Raw genomic sequence first — 16,875 nt, forward strand, 5'->3', positions numbered from 1 at the left:
TATAGCGCAATTTTCCGACTTTTTTTTAAACATCCGATCGGCGGATTAGCTGTGGATCCACGTGTTTTGTCGGATTATTTTGCGGGCGACTCCGGCAGTTTTTTGGCCCGTTTCCGACAATGTCAATCCGACTTTAAAAAAAAAGTCAGATCGGCATTGTCGGAAACGGGAAAAAACCTGTCGGAATTGCCCGGAAATTGAATACTCAACTGTCGGATCCTCTCCATGCTGTGCCTGCCGCCCCTGTATTTCCTCTTCCTTGGGGGCCATTTATCAAGCTTTGGAGAGTGATAAATAGCACAGTGATAAAGTGCCAACCAATCAGCTCCTAACTGTCATTTTCCAAACACAGCCTGTAACATGGCAGTTAGGAGCTGATTGGTTGGTACTTTATCACCGTGCTATTTATCACTCTCCAAGGCTTGATAAATCTGGGCCATTGTCTGTGGTGTTTTCAAGTACGTGTTGGAAGACTTATTACTGACTGTTCTCTTTTCTCACTGTCAGATTCATTGGCCAGCTGCCCCAAGCCGGCAAAAGGAATGTCTCATGGCTGGGAGGGGACGTGCAGTGAGTATACCAGTCTGTCCTTTACTGTACATCAAAATGTACTGTACTTCTAATGCAACCTGTATTTAAGTTCCCTCTTCCAAGTCTCTTCCAAAAAAACACACAGTCCGTGCACATTGCGTTGTTTGTTCTTTCCTTCTTAGAGCAGCGATGTGGTGAAAGGCAGATGTGCTCACTATAGGAATAGAATGCACAAATCCAAATGACCTCTCGGCGGAGACTCAATTTGGTGCGCACATCTGTATATACAATGTGACGTGTGATATATATATATATGTGGAACAATAGAGAAAAGCGCCTAAGTACACCCGGTAGGACACTTAAATAGGTAAAATTATCTAAATTATTAATTGTCCTTTTTAGCAGAATACAACACACCTCATATGTGAATGAGTGGCAGCTCTCACACAGTATAAAAATAAAGATTAAGAAATGAAGTAAATAAGAGCGCCTAGTAGTGTTAGTGTGGACATTTATATAAAAGATAACTTAGCTCATAAAACTTTCAGCCTGATGATTCTCAGAAGTAAAACATGTAAAAGAGAGATAAAAGCAACATAGTGTGTACTGTTTTCAAACGTTTTTCAAAGATACAAGCATTAGGAACTTTGCCGGTTTTAATAATTTGATGTAATAAAAACAGTAAAAACAGTAACAATTTATTAAACAACAATCCTGCCACAATCGCAGGTGGCAGGTAAAAACAATTAAAAAATAGCTCGTCTGATCATAAGTGTAGGTAGCGCACGTACAGAATTAAAAATTATAAACAGCTTATCTGTCCGCATATGGAAAAACCATAGATAAAAAAGAATATTCAGGCAGATTCTCTATCTGTAATAGCAGGTATCAAACGTACAGGATTGAAATTAAAAAACAGCTTATCTGTCCGCAAGTGGGAAGTGGCAAGTGGGAAGTCCAAGGGGTAAGCATCAAGTCCCTGTCCCAACGCGTTGATCAAGTTCCAACGCGTTTCGTCCTAGCATGAGGACTTCATGAGGACTTGATGAAGTCCTCATGCTAGGACGAAACGCGTTGGGACAGGGACTTGATGCTTACCCCTTGGACTTCCCACTTGCGGACAGATAAGCTGTTTTTTAATTTCAATCCTGTACGTTTGATACCTGCTATTACAGATAGAGAATCTGCCTGAATATTCTTTTTTATCTATGGTTTTTCCATATGCGGACAGATAAGCTGTTTATAATTTTTAATTCTGTACGTGCGCTACCTACACTTATGATCAGACGAGCTATTTTTTAATTGTTTTTACCTGCCACCTGCGATTGTGGCAGGATTGTTGTTTAATAAATTGTTACTGTTTTTACTGTTTTTATTACATCAAATTATTGGAACCGGCAAAGTTCCTAATGCTTGTATCTTTGAAAAACGTTTGAAAACAGTACACACTATGTTGCTTTTATCTCTCTTTTACATGTTTTACTTCTGAGAATCATCAGGCTGAAAGTTTTATGAGCTAAGTTATCTTTTATATCAATTTCCACACTAACACTATTAGGCGCTCTTATTTACTTCATTTCTTAATATACATATATATATATATATATATATATATATAGTGAGGCATAGTGTAGTAGCAAGTATTACAACTGTTTTGATTTATTATGTTGTAAGTTATAATTGTAAGGCATCTGGAGTGCTCTGCGTTACTGGATAGAGGGGAAAGGACATGCTTGAAGCTGGTACATTGAAGTAGACATAAATGCAGGCATGAAATAAATGGGTAGGGAAGGCCCTGATTGCAATAACTTACAATCTAGTGGGTAAGAGCAGAGCTGAGAGAAGAGGATGACTGTGATTCACTATGGAGAGTGGTGTGCTAGCAATGTGTAGTGTACAGATGTTTCATATTACATCTTCGCTCCGTGTGCTACAAGTCGCGTTACACATAACGCATGAGTGCCGTGTGACTTGGTAGCTCCAAGTGTCTGTTTTGCGTTTATTTTTCCCCCGTGAAATGTATCTTAGATGCAAAGTAATGTAATAGGACACACGAGCAGCTTCTGCTGATTAAAATGATATGCAGCATGCCTATATTTTGTGTGTGACTGTATCTGCATATGAAACGCTATGCTACAGTGTTTTCATGGAAAACACTGTAACGTAGCATTTCGGATACAGACAGAGCCGCAATTACACACAGGATATATGCATGCTGCGTATCATGTTAATCTGCAGAAGCTGCTTGTGCGTCATGTTACATTACTTTGCATCTAAGACGCATTTTTGCTGAAGACTGAAAAAAAAGACGCTTTGAGCTACCGAGTCCTGCCATGGCATGGCGAGACTTCAAGGGCTGTTTAGCATAACTGCAGCAAGGATGTAAAAGCACACATCTGTAATTGGAAGTAGGATGAGCTGTAGTAAAGAGTGGAGTTTGCCGAGAACCCTCAACTATTGGAGAACTGGGGAGTGTCTGATCAATTGCAGGAGAGAAACCCCTTAGGTTGGTAGGGACACAGGAGGACACTGGTAGTTGGGAGAGAGAGGATATAATCTGAGAGAGGGGCGAGATGCAGGGTAGAGGTAGCTCTATAAGGGTGTGAGACTAGAGCAGACAGAATATTATCAGATCAGATTTTACATGCAGGAAGGGGTGGCGTTGAGGGTATTGTAGATGTGGAGCCAGTGCAGGGATTTGCAGAGTGAATGCTGAGTGGCAAGAGAAGATGATCACACTTCTGGTGACATTTAGGATGGATTGAAGCGGGGACAGATGAGTGAAGGGATGCCAGATAGGAGGAGGTTGCAGCTGTCTATGGCAAGAGGCGATGAGAGAATGGATGAGTTTTGGTTGCCTCTTAGGTAAGAGAAAGGTATGTGCTAGCAAAATTGTGAAGGCTAGAGGTCAAGATGGATGTGTGCAGTAAGGGTGGCAGCAAGGCAACAAGCTGGGGAGGTTGAGGAAGTTGGGGTTTTGTTGACAGGGAGATATTAGGGGAGGTATTGGGAACAGACATAATGATGAGCTCTGTTTTTGGAAATGTTGAACTTTAGGTAGCTTTGGGGTGTGCTTTAGAAATCGTAGAAAGACAGATAGTAGATATACAGTACAGGAGAGAAGAGAAGGGAGAGGTACATTTGGTGGCTGCCAGCATCGGGTTGGATTAGAGGCCAAATTATTGCATTCATTCATCAAGAGGTTTTCAGTGGGCGAGGTAGAGTGACAAGAGAGTTTGTGGTGGTGGTGGTGGAAGTGCCAGGGTTAGAGACACTGACTAGATGGCAGGCAGAAAGCGAATCCTGTGCCACAAGGGTCAGATGATTAACGGTGTCCGTGATGACCAGGAGGATAAGTAAGGAGAAGTGACTCTTATTACTTTTACATAACCACTGATCATGGGCATTCTCGTTGGAACATAGGCGGCAGGAGCCAGATTTCAAGAGAGAGGCACTTAAACACAACACAAGTACTGTAGGTTGGAGGCAGAAACGGAGGACAGACTTAGGGCAGTAGTTGGGGACAGGCTCCATCAAGAGATTGTTCCTGTAGGGGGCTGATGAGCATATTTTGAAGGGTGATGTGAATCTGCCTGTGGCAAGAGACCGGCTGAGGAGGTGAGCTACAGACGGGAATACAGTCAGCGATAGGAAGTGGGTGGGAAGAGGGTGAGAGGGAAACCATATTGAGGGGCAGATGTACGGGAGTTCCAAGGAAACCCGAGAAATCATGAGATGTTTATGGAAAGTTGGTCAAATATGAAAAAGGGAAATAAACTAGTAATCTATACTCTTGGGAGATGGGGGAGGAAGGGAGGGTTTAGAAGAGGCAAAAGGGAGGTGCAGAAAATTTCAAGTAACAGTGGAAATACTAATGATAAGAATCTTCCATAAAAGTGCACAAAAATAGAAGGAACCGTAAATCTATTGAGGAACTACAATGAATGTGGCAAAATATAAAAGAGAATCTATGAACACAGAAGCTATAAAAAGGATTACAAAGCATAATCTCATCCAAAAACTGTACATAAACAGAACAAAAACTGGTAAACTAAAAAATAACTAAAAAAGTAATCTTAGAAGCTAAAGACAAAGATAAATGTTAATAAATATGTTTTGCCTGTCTGCATAAAGGATGAACAAAGTTCCAGGACATTGGTTGTTTAGACATAGCCTTCACATTCATTCTAGATCTGAGATGGGTACTTTAATGTGATCTATTTGTATCTTGTAAAAGCCTTTGATACTGTGCCACATAAGTTAACTCTGCGATATAAGAGGAGAATACTAGTTTTAGGGTAAAAAGTATTAAGTACATTTTGGCCAAACCGCTCTTCCACATGTCCTGAGATAGGGGGCAGATTTATTACGCTCGGTGAAGTGATAAAGTGGAAGTTGATAACGCGCTAGCCAATCAGCTCCTAACTTCCATGTTACAGGCTGGGTTTGAAAAATGTCAGTTAGGAGCTGATTGGCTGGTGCGTTATCACCTTCCACTTTATCACTTCACCAGGCTTAATAAATCTGTCGCACTGTCTTTTTTTTTTTTTTTTTTATTGCGTATGCTTTATTGAAAATGTCAATACAGAAAAAGAAAACAATAACAAAAAAATACAATACAGACATTGAACAGAAACAATTACATTATGTCATCCACCACTCAGTTATACAGCCAATTTAGCCCACATATATTAGTGACCAGAACAACCTTCCAGTTTAAATTTGTACAATAAGAAATATATATGCAGCACTTGTCCAGTCGACCCAGAACTGGCAATGCAAGTTATCGTAGACCAATATACTTATATGTGTATATATGTGCACATCTCTGCGAAGGTATATGTTAGACCACAGGTTCTCAAACTCGGTCCTCAGGACCCCACACAGTGCATGTTTTGCAGGTCTCCTCACAGAATCGCAAGTGAAATAATTAGCTCCACCTGTGGACCTTTTAAAATGTGCCAGTGAGTAATTAATACACCTGTTCACCTGCTGGATTACCTGCAAAATATGCACTGTGTGGGGTCCTGAGGACCGAGTTTGAGAACCTCTGTGTTAGACAATAAGTAGTAGCAAAAAAAGGGGGTAGAGGATATCAGAATGAATATTGATATACCGCAGCGCGCCCCACGTGCAGAAAGTACACACATATGTAGTTACGCCGTTGTCGCAGCTCCCGTCTCCCCTCCCAACCCTGATTCGCACCATCTATCCCATTTATCATGAAATTTATGCATAGCATTTTTTCTAAACATATGTTTCTTATGCCGGACTACGTTATTCACCAACGGGGGGGTGTGTATTTGTACACCATACTCGCGCTATAATGACCTTGGCCAACGTAGTAAGGCACAAGACATACCTGTATAGCACTAAAGATTGTGTCCCCTCCAGACCTAAGCCAAACAAACATATTGTAGTACTAAAGCCAGGCAGAGAGGGAGCCGTCTCCCAAAAGGAGAGTACTAATGGACAGTCCCACAATAAGTGCCAAAATCCAGCATTTTCCACTTGACACCTAGGGCAAGAGAGGTATCCTCTCTAATCCCAGCCCTTTTCATAGACACAGGTGTATGATATACTCTATGTAGGCTATATGTTCATTTCCCATTTCAATTTCAGAGGAACAAGCTGGTTCGGAAACAAATTATTATTAATCTGGGCATAGATACTGGAAACGTGGCCTCTAGAACCCAAATTCAATAACATTGATTTAACGGGTGAAGATGACAGCACAGGGTCAGTGCGTGAAAACTGAGTTTGAAGCGCAAGCCTTATTTGTAAATATCGAAAAAAGGCACCATGAGGAATATTGAACTCACTCTATAGTTGATTAAATGATTTAAACATTCCTTCACTGTATAATTGACCTAGAGTAGTAACGCCTTTCAGCAGCCACATATTGGGGGTAATTCTGAGTTGATCGCAGCAGGAATTTTGTTAGCAGTTGGGCAAAACCATGTGCACTGCAGGGGAGGCAGATATAACACGTGCAGAGATAGTTAGATTTGGGTGGGGTGTGTTCAATCTGCAATCTAAATTGCAGTGTAAAAATAAAGCAGCCAGTATTTATCCTGCACAGAAACAATATAACCCACCCAAATCTAACTCTCTCTGCAAATGTTATATCTGCCCCCCCTGCAGTGCACATGGTTTTGCCCAACTGCTAACAAAGTTCCTGCTGCGATCAACTCAGAATTACCCCCATAGTCCGTTGAAATTTTAAGCAGCTCGGAATATGAACCATTATGCCACAGTGGGGAATCTGCATCATAACCGGACCACTCAAAAAAGTATGTGCATGTCGCCAAATCAATAGAGCTTGCCGGAGCAATGGAGGCAGGTTAGAGACAGTCCAGAAAGCAGAAAAAGTAAAGGAGAAAAGAAGGCCCCCACCTGCTCACCCAGAAAGCCCACTAGAGTTAAGTCAGCTGTGTCCTGTACCCAACTAACTAAGGGGGACATCTACTAAGCAGTGGTAAGAGCAGAGAAGTGAGCCACTATAGAATTTGACCATGCTAACCAATCAGCACTGAAGTAACATCTATAATTTGCATACTATAAAATGATACAGAGCTGCTGATTGGTTAATGGGGCCACTTCTCCACTGGCTCACTTCTCTGCTCTTATCACTGCTTAGTAAATGTCCCCCTAAATGCGCCAGTTGAGCCGCTATATAATAGACCCTAAGATTGGGAAGACCAATTCCCCCAGATGTCTTGGATCTATATAATGTTTTAATGGAAATTCTTGCCGGCCTATTTCCCCATATAAATGATGACAAAATACTCTCAATAGCAGAGAATACTGCCTTGGGAATATATACTGTAGAATGCTGCAGAACATACAAGAATTTTGGTTGAACCGACATTTTAAACAGATTGATACGGCCTAAGACAGATAACGGTAGTTTTTTCCACACATGAGTTTTCATCTTAAAACCCGCCGTAATGGGAGCAATATTTTGGGATATATAATCTCCCTCCTGTGGCGTAATCCAGACACCCAGATATTTAAAACGCTTTGTCCACTGCAAAGGGCAATCCGTATAATCATCCACAGGAATATGTCCCGAAATAGGGAATATATTGGATTTGTCCCAATTCATAAGTACACCAGAATAAGAACCGAATTTCTTAACTAATTGTAGCATGGCCTGCAGAGAATCCTCCGAGTCTTGTAGAAACAACAGCATGTCATCTGCGTACAGCGCTAACACATCTATACCCTCTCCAACTTTAATACCACATACATCCGGCGCCACACGGAGAAGACAGGCAAGCGGCTCTATGGCTATAGCAAAAATGGCCGGAGACAAGGGACACCCTGTCGAGTCCCACTTGCCAGTGGAAAAGGAGATGAAGTAAAACCATTAACATACACTCCTGCCGCTGGGGAAAAAAATAGCAGTTGGATTAATTTGATAAATCGTGGACCGAAAGCTAATTTCCGAAGCACACCCCAAAGATAACTCCACTCCACCAAAGGAGCCTTGGCTGCGTCTAGTGACATTATAACCTCGGACCAGACCACATCAGTTCTCTGTAAGTGGTAAAATAATCTCCGCAAGTTTTGAGCCGTAGACTTCCCTGGCATGAATCCCGTCTGATCGGGGTGAATAATCAAATTAATAACCAAATTCAATCTAAGCGCTATCATTTTAGCCAATACTTTAATATCTGTGGACAAAAGCAAAATGGGCCGATATGACCCCGGCAGAGTGGGGTCCTTCCCGGGCTTAGCTAACACAATAATAATTGGTTCACACACAGAAGGAGAAATGGATCCCAGCTCATAAAAGGAGTTAAACATATCTAACAAATAAGAACAAAAAAATCCTTAAATGTTCTGTACACCTTCACAGGAATTCCATCGCATCCAGGAGGAAATTGCCGCCTCAACCTCCTCCAATGTAAATGGAGCATCAAGGATTTCAAGCATCTTGAGGCAATTGTGGCAATGCAACTTGGTCCAAATAATTCTGCAATTGCTCAGTTGTATATGCGACCTTGGAGGTGTACAGACAAGAGTAGTAACTACGAAACACCTCTGTAATCTCCTCCCCAGAATAGCAGAACTGTCCCTGGGAATTTTGTATACTTTGGACTATATTGGCAGTAGACTCATCCCTCGCTAGATATGCCAAATATTTGCTTCCTATTTCAGCATGGAAATAGTACTCATGTTTAGAAAATAGCAACCTAATGGTTTGAGAAGCAGCGCATTGGCCCTAAAGAGAGGCACCCATCAGGGATGTCCTCTTTCTCCCCTGCTTTTTAACTTCTCATTGGACCCTATCTTACGGATCCTTCAACACTGGCCAAAATTTAAGGGTGTGCTAATTGGATCGAGTGAAGTAAAATTTCGGCCTTCGCGGACGATCTTCTGCTATATATTAATAATCCTAGCGAAACAGTCCCTCTCATTTTAGACAAAATAAACTCCTATGGCGAGGTCTCTGGACTGGTTATTAACGCAGACAAGTCAGTGGGAATGCTCTTGGGTCCCGGTGGATCTATCCCGCATTGGAGCAATTTAGTTCCCATCCAATGGTCCTCCTCTTCTATAAACTATCTGGGCATAACTTTGTCTAGAAATCCTTCTCAATTATATAAACACAACATTAGCAAAGCCATTTCAAATATTTCTACTGAACTGAGTGGTCGGAAACGTTTAACTCTTTCCTATCTAGGGAGAGCGAATTTGATTAAAATTATTACTTTTCCTAGACTGCGCTACTTGCTACAGGTTCTCCCTCTGCTCCTTACTCAAAGAGATGTGAAACACATTAACAGTCTGTTTCGCTCCTTTATTTGGCAAGGTAAACGGCCTCGTATCAGCCTTCTCAAGCTATGCCAGACCAGGGAACATGGAGGCATTAACTTCCCAGATGTAGTGCGTTATAGTCATGCAGCCCACTTAAGATATATAATTGATTGGATTCATGGTACCAATGTTTATGTAAATACAGCACTCGAATCTCAACTATTGGGAGACTTAAACACGCTAGTTTTCTCCACATCCATGACCAAAATATCCCGCTTACTCTCCGAGATAATCCTCTCTTGTGGAACACAAGAAAGGTCTGGCATATTTTGAGACATAAGAGTGGGTTCAATGCTCATTTTTCTGTTCACCTCCCTTTATGCAAGAACCCAGGCTTTCAGGGCGGCATGGCGGCTCACCCCTTCACCTTATGGCGGGTTGGGGGGATCTTCTCAATAGGGAACTTAATCCATCTCAAAGACAAAAGACCTCTCACCTTCTCGCAAGCGGTGGCTAGGTTTGAAATACTCCAATATTATCCAGAAGCGTTTCTACAGGCCCAACACTATATTGCCACTGTGTTGAGAGAATTTAATAGTCTGGATTGGGATAATCCTTTGGATATTTTAATACGGAAAGGACCCTCTCAGAAAAAGGCAATTTCCTATCATTATGCCTTTCTCGATAATCCTGTTGATCATACTAACATACAATCTGGAATGAGTCAGCGGTTGGTTCACTTCCCAACTTTCTCAACCCAAGATCTTTTGAAATTTCTCAATAATTCCTGTAAGCTCCTATCTTCAAATATGTATCAGGAACTGTTTTAGAATGTCATACATAGAACATATCTTTCTCCAAATAGACAATTCCTTCTGATAGTTGTCCCAAATGCTCCAGGGGCTCTGCAGATTTATTTCATTGCTTTTGGGACTGTCCAATAATCAGAGGTTTTTGGATGCGGATCAAACGTGATGCAGAAACCACGTTAATAAATTATATTCCTCTTTCACCTGAGTGGGCCATTTTTGGGTTTCCTTCAAAATGTCAGCGTATTACTAAGGGAGGGAGAAAGCTGTTCCTAGCCCTAAGCTCAGCAGCTAAAAAAACGATTTTGCAAAATTGGATTCATCCCAACCCCCCTTCGTTCTCCTTATACAAGGAAAAGCTTCATAACATCTTCAGAATGGACTGGGTGGAAACCATGTTTGACAAGGAAAGACGGGTGGGCCCTTTTTTCAATATATGCGAAAGCTACATAGCAATACAATCTTTATCAGTACAGGAGGGAATCCATAAAAGCCTACGTCTGACCTCGTGGTATGGGTTGCGCGACCTTGATGGGGACCCCCCCATCATTTTTGATTGATTTATCTCCCTGAATTTTTCTATGGGATGAGAGGTGATAGCTACACATTCTATTGATGGTTTGAACTGAACTTCTGTATTTTTATTTTATGTTTATTAAGTACTATTTTATTACTTCTTTTCTCAATGGTCGATAATGAATGACTGACACCAGAAAACATCATTATTATCATGTCAATGCTTTATTACATCCATATTGTACTAAAACACTTTGTGAACTCTCTATTTCTATTCATGCTTCAATAAAAAAAAAATGATTTAAAAAAGAAAAGAAAATAGCAACCTACACCTGGATTTTTCAAAAAGATATTCCGTCCACTCCCTCTGCGCATCCAGCCATAGCCCTCTATCAATACATGAATGGGAGAGGATAAACTGGGCCTCCAACTGCTGAAATAACCGTTCAAGGCGAGACTCCTCTTGTCTATGAAACAATTTGATCTCAGAAATGCGTTTAATGAAGGAGCCTCTAATATAGGCCTTAAAAGCATCATGTCTAATGAAAAGGTCTGGATGCGAACAGTTATCGGACTGAAACCCCTTCCAATCAGTATGTAAGTGTAAGCCAGTAGGCATTAAGTTCAGCCAGAAAGGATTAAGTTTCCAAAATCTGGTCCCCTTGGCCTGAAGCGTATTTAATGTAAGTAGCACAGGAGAGTGATCTGAAATTCCTCTAGACAAATAGGCTATATCCACTACATCCGAAGACAATTCTGGGGAGATTAAAACCAAATCTATTCGTGACATAGTATGGAAAGAAGTGGAATAACATGAATATTGAGCAACAGAGGGATTGCGATATCTCCATATATCCACCCACCCCAACTCTGCGACTAAACGTGCAAATGGAGTTGGAGAACGAGGATGAAAAGCAGTGCAACAGAACCCCTCCAGTGATCTAAGTACCGGTCCATAACATTATTGAAATCCCCCATACAAATTACTGGTGTAGCTGGAGACTGAGCAAAAAATGTAGCTGGCTGACGGAGCACTTCATTATTATACGGAGGAGGGATATACATAGCTAGTATATGAAGGGTGATTCGATTGACAACCGCACGAAGAAAGATGTACCTGCCGTGGCTATCAATTTGATTGGACTCTAATTGAAACTGAATATATTTTTTAATAAGGATAGAGACACACCTAGAATTATGTAAAAATGTGGAATTATATATGTGCCCTACCCAGGGTCTTTTAAGATCCAAGACCCTACTGCCTGTTAAATGGGTCTCCGAGAGACACACTATAGAGTATATTCAATTAGGGTCTAAAGCTGCTGTCTGTCGAAAAGACGGCATTTTTCGACTTTTTAAGGTCGAATCGTGATTTGACCTATTCAGTCCCCGCTATTTTTATTCGACAAGTCGGGGAATTCGACTTGTCGAATAGTACGTGAATTGGCGGTATAGTTGCCGATTCACGTACTTTTGAGGGAAACGGGGCCAAATTCAACATGGTTTGGCCCCGTTTCTGACCATCTCAGTCCGGACTGAGATGAGGGACCTTAGAGGAGGAGAGGGGGGAGAGCTGTGGGGAGACTGGGTAGAGCCACTGGCAGACAGGGGAGAGCAGCGCTACAGCACAACGATGCAGGAGGATGTGTCACAGCCACGCCGCTCACGGCAGCGTCCACCCGGCTCCAGCAAGTGAGGTCACGCTTGCTGGAAGCCGGGTGGACACTGCCGTGAGGTCTGGCGGCTGTGAGACATCCTCCTGCAGCGCAGCTGTAGCGCTGCTCTCCTCCGTCTGCCCGCGGCTCTCCCCCCTCCTCCGCTCACAGGTCTCATCTCAATTCGATTTTCTTTTAAAGTCGAATTGAGATGGGATTGAATAGGGGTTGTCTGATCCATTCTGACAAATGCATGTCGGAATGGATCCGACCCTAATTGAATATACCTGTATACCTGTCCGATATTTTTTGATCTGCGATAAAACTAATGACCTCTTAACCCTATGATTTATAACACGAACATTCCAGGGCATTCCATCAACAGCGGTCATAAAGAATCAAAAGACAGAGATAGCTAACAGGGTGAAAAAATGAAAGAGAAGAGGAATACTGCAACAACTGGCGCAGGACACTGCGCAGGACATAGCCACACACACAGGACACGCCACAGAACATCTTCAGCATCTTTACGCAAAATAGTACTATACCAATCACAGTACTAACTCTCACCAACATATAGGTGGGTAGACATAAACAGATTTCAGTAGCGGCGATGACATAAGAAAAAAAAACAAACTAACCCTTCCCTAACCCACCCCGTATAACCTACAAAAGCTGAGGCATACCTGATACCCATACCAAAACAGTTACAACAAACATACCACATATACCTATACGTACCCCAAAAGCAATATGCATATACGTGTACGCCCGCATATATAGAAAACCATCAAAAAACCTATAACATAATGCACAGTACAGATATGACGTAAAAAAAGCAGTCAAAAGACATACTGAAACATACTGAACAGTTAAGTCATATTAGCCAAGTTTGTAACAAGTAACCCTCAACGCGGAGCTTGAGGTTGACTCTCAAGCCAGTCTTCCGCATCAAGCGGATTGGTAAAGAAATGAATATTGTTGTCATGCACGACCCGCAATCTGTCCGGAAACAGCATTGAGTACGAAATATTGCAGCCCCGCAATTTATGCTTGTCTTGTACAAATTGAGCACGAGAGTTTTGTACATCCAGAGCGAAATCCGGAAAGGCAGATATAGAATCATTTTCAAACTGGAGGGGACCGTCAGTACGTGCTAAGTGTAGAACAGTGTCACTGGGCGGGATGTAATAAGATACATCGCCGCCTCTCGCCGGTTACCGCAGCGATGTTGATCGCATATGTACTAACATATGCGATCAATATCGTGATGCGGTGACGGAGGCCTCCCGCTATACCTGTTAGGTGGTCTGCGGGGGGTCTCTGTCACCTCCCAGGGGTCCCCACACTGGCTAGACGCCGGGAAGCAGCAGCAGGCTGTCCCCGACGCCTCCTCCTCCCCCCTGCAGCCGGAAGGACTTCCGGCTGCGTTGCTAGGGGGAGGAGGAGATTACCTTCCGGGTCCAGGGCAGCCTGGAGGAAGGTAAGCCGGGGGGGGAGGGGGAGGAGGCGTCTGCGGCAGTGTAGGCGGGTTGCGGCGGTCGGCGATAAGAAGCCCATAGGCTTCTATAGGGTATCACCATCCAGAGATGGCGATACCCTGGATGGCAAAAACGCGGCGGTAGGGTATTAGTAAATTAGAAAATGCGGTAAAACACCCGTTTTCGGGGGTTTTACCGCATTTTTCCTTTAGTACATCCCGCCCACTATCTTTAAAATGAAGGAAGCGAGCAATGAAGGTCCGGGCAGAGGCTCCAGGCGGAGGAGGCTCTGGAGGAAGCCTATGAGCCCGTTCCACGGCAAATTAAAGACTAAAAGCTTCTCTAGCAAAAAGACTGCACAGCCAATCCTCCAAGAGCTTTTCAGGAGAACTGTCCTCAGCCCTTTCAGGAAGCCCCACAAAGCGAACATTGTTGCGTCTCAGTCGCCCCTCTACATCAGACAATTTAGCTTGGATGGTGGCCATCTGAGTTGAGAGAGCATCCACTTTACTCTTTAAAGGGTCGTCCTCCAGGTCGGAGATACGGTGCTCGGTCTCGCCAACCCGTTCCCTAATTTTTTGTAGGTCGTGACTGAGCAGGGAGACATCAATCTGGACCTGACCAATCTTGTCAGTAACCCTCTGCTCCGATGCAGATATAGCCTGCAAGATTTGTTGAGTAGACTGCTGTGAGTCACTGCCTCCATCCGCATCATCAATCTGAGGGGGAGAGGGAGGCGAGGGAACACTGCGACTATCAGAGGCGGGTGACTGTGGGGTTCTGGCATACCTCTCAAGTGATTTTGCGACACTGGATGCATGCCCGTGTTTCCCCATATTTGTATATACAGAACAGGATATAATATAACAGGAGAGTAGTTTTGAAAGTGCAGCCACACTAATATAACAGGAGAGCGTCTGTAGATTGCAGCCAGCCACACTTAGGTCAACAATGGGTCTACAGCAGAGGAGAGTAACTTTTCTGGTGACCACTCATGTTGAATAGCGCCATTATGGTATTCACAAACTCCCGTCCAGCGCCAGCAGGTGTCTACAGGGGGGAGGAGAAGATGGCGGCCGGTTAACGGCGGGACCCTGCGGCCTCCGGAATAACAGCCCCAGGCAGGCAGCAGCCCCAGCCCCACACGCGGCGTCAGCCCTGCACACGGAGCCGCAGAGTTAGTAACAGCTGCCGGAGTGCAGGGAGACCAGCCGCGAATGGAAGTGAGAGGGCGCACGGAGCGGATCGCAGCAGCAGGGATGTCCCGGCCGGAGGTCTCACAGCTCCACACTAACCAGCGGCACAGCAGCGCTACGGTCGCTTCCAGGTACCGGGGACACAGTAAGCAATCCCACATCAGTTCACTTGCCACCAGGGATACAGGATGTTATTCAGGATGAGTTAAGGGAGCTACAGCAAGAAGCTGCTACTCCATGGTGTCCCGAGCCACGCCCCTGCCCCACTGACTTTTAACTCCAAACACCCCTCCAACTCATGATACAGATTGTTGTCACTGGGCACAATATCAGCTCTGCCTATCCTAAGTTGATAATTTCCGGATTAGAGCCTCTGAGAATACTGCACACTGGGGTCCGTATACAGAGCCAAAAAAAAAGAAAAAGAGCAATTTGCACTTTGCCCGAACTGTGTTGTGCTGCAGGTGGGGCAGATTTACCATTGTCAGAGAGAGTTAAAGTTGAGAAGGGCACGCTCTAGCTTTATTCTAAAATACAGTATAAAACAAAGCTACATGCAAAAGCAGTTACTCAGGGGCGTAGCTATACCTTTTGGGACCCCATAGCACAATTTCCACAGGGATGTCCCTGCAGGCTCAGCCATGCCTCGATCCAGCATCAGTGACCGTGAGGAGAGACGGAGTCGGCCTGGACAGTGGATGTACCTGTAGCACATTGCTAAGAAACAAAAATCAGCTGGCAGCACAACTAGGTACAAGGTCAAGGCTGGGACCTGGAGGCTGCCCACGCCCCGTAGCAGCCGCACCCCCTGCACCCATTGTAGCTACGCCCTTGCAGTGAGTATTTTCCCTGCATGCAAAAATATAAATGCATTTGCACCCATTGCAAAATGGTCCTAGCTCCGAATCCGGCCCTAAGTGGTGACATGTTAGGGGTTGAACAGATCACAGTTTGACTACTTGCTGGCAGAGGAGGGCTTGGATGGCACTTATTCTAAACTAGAATTTTCTCTAAACATATTTGAGATTGTATGTAACCTAAAGCACCTCAGCTATATGCATACTTGCCAACCCTCCCTGAATGTCAGGGAGACTCCTGAAATAGTAGCAATCTCCCTGAAGACTTGCAATCTCCCTCATTGCATCTTACCCCATTAAGTAGCTGTTATATACTTGGAAAAATAATTAAATATAAAAAATCAAATAGGATCATTTCCCTGCATTGGTCATAAGGCACAATGATCCTATGCCTACATGCATTTCCAAATAGTGTTTCCCATGGCCATTGGAAAGTATCTGTGCGTCGAACTGTAACTGCTTAGGGGCTAGTTTACATTTGTATGTAAAGTAATTGTACGATACGCCCCTTAGGTAGTGCACGCCCACTAACCCGCTGCGCTCATAGGTGGTGTTTTTGCAATCTCCCTGAAATGCTTTTTTTTTTTTTTAAAGTAACCAAGTTTTTCTATATGTATGTGCTATATGTTTATGCTAAATGTGTCCATGGTCACCTTTATGTCTCCTTTCATATTTGTCTCCCACCGTAGGATGAATGCTCCAATTATCTGCGCGTCATTCAGCCTCTGAACCGGACCCATCTTTACGCTTGCGGGACCGGCGCTTATCAGCCGCAGTGCACACTTATCTATCGGGGCTGGAGGTCTGAGGTGAGAGTTATGCGTCTACGAAAGCTGGGATCTAACAAAACATGGCAACCCACACGCTTGGGATAGGCATATGAATATCCTTATAAAGAACTAAGGATCAGATAGGGTTGAGGTTACCTAAAGGATAATTATCAGGGGCAGACTAGGCGACCAAGTGGTTATAAGCACTATGTCGCTGGCGATGTGTGCTCCCGCGCGTTGTCAGTGACATCACCCGTCAGCCATGCATGCATGTCCGACGGGCGCTGTCGCCAG

The 16,875-nt window shown here is 43.7% G+C and overlaps 1 protein-coding gene across 2 annotated transcripts in view; it reads left to right on the forward strand.

Annotated features, from left to right (window-relative positions):
- LOC134948526 (semaphorin-3F-like) overlaps positions 1–16,875 on the forward strand; it is a 96,582-nt gene that overhangs the window by 58,646 nt on the left and 21,061 nt on the right. For both annotated transcript variants that reach the window (XM_063936550.1, XM_063936551.1), the window contains 2 exons: positions 508–570; positions 16,501–16,620. In XM_063936550.1, the coding sequence (XP_063792620.1) occupies positions 508–570; positions 16,501–16,620 (183 nt within the window). The remainder of the gene's footprint in view (positions 1–507; positions 571–16,500; positions 16,621–16,875) is intronic.

Source organism: Pseudophryne corroboree, chromosome 8 (genome assembly GCF_028390025.1).
Source record: "Pseudophryne corroboree isolate aPseCor3 chromosome 8, aPseCor3.hap2, whole genome shotgun sequence".
Lineage (NCBI taxonomy): Eukaryota > Metazoa > Chordata > Amphibia > Anura > Myobatrachidae > Pseudophryne > Pseudophryne corroboree.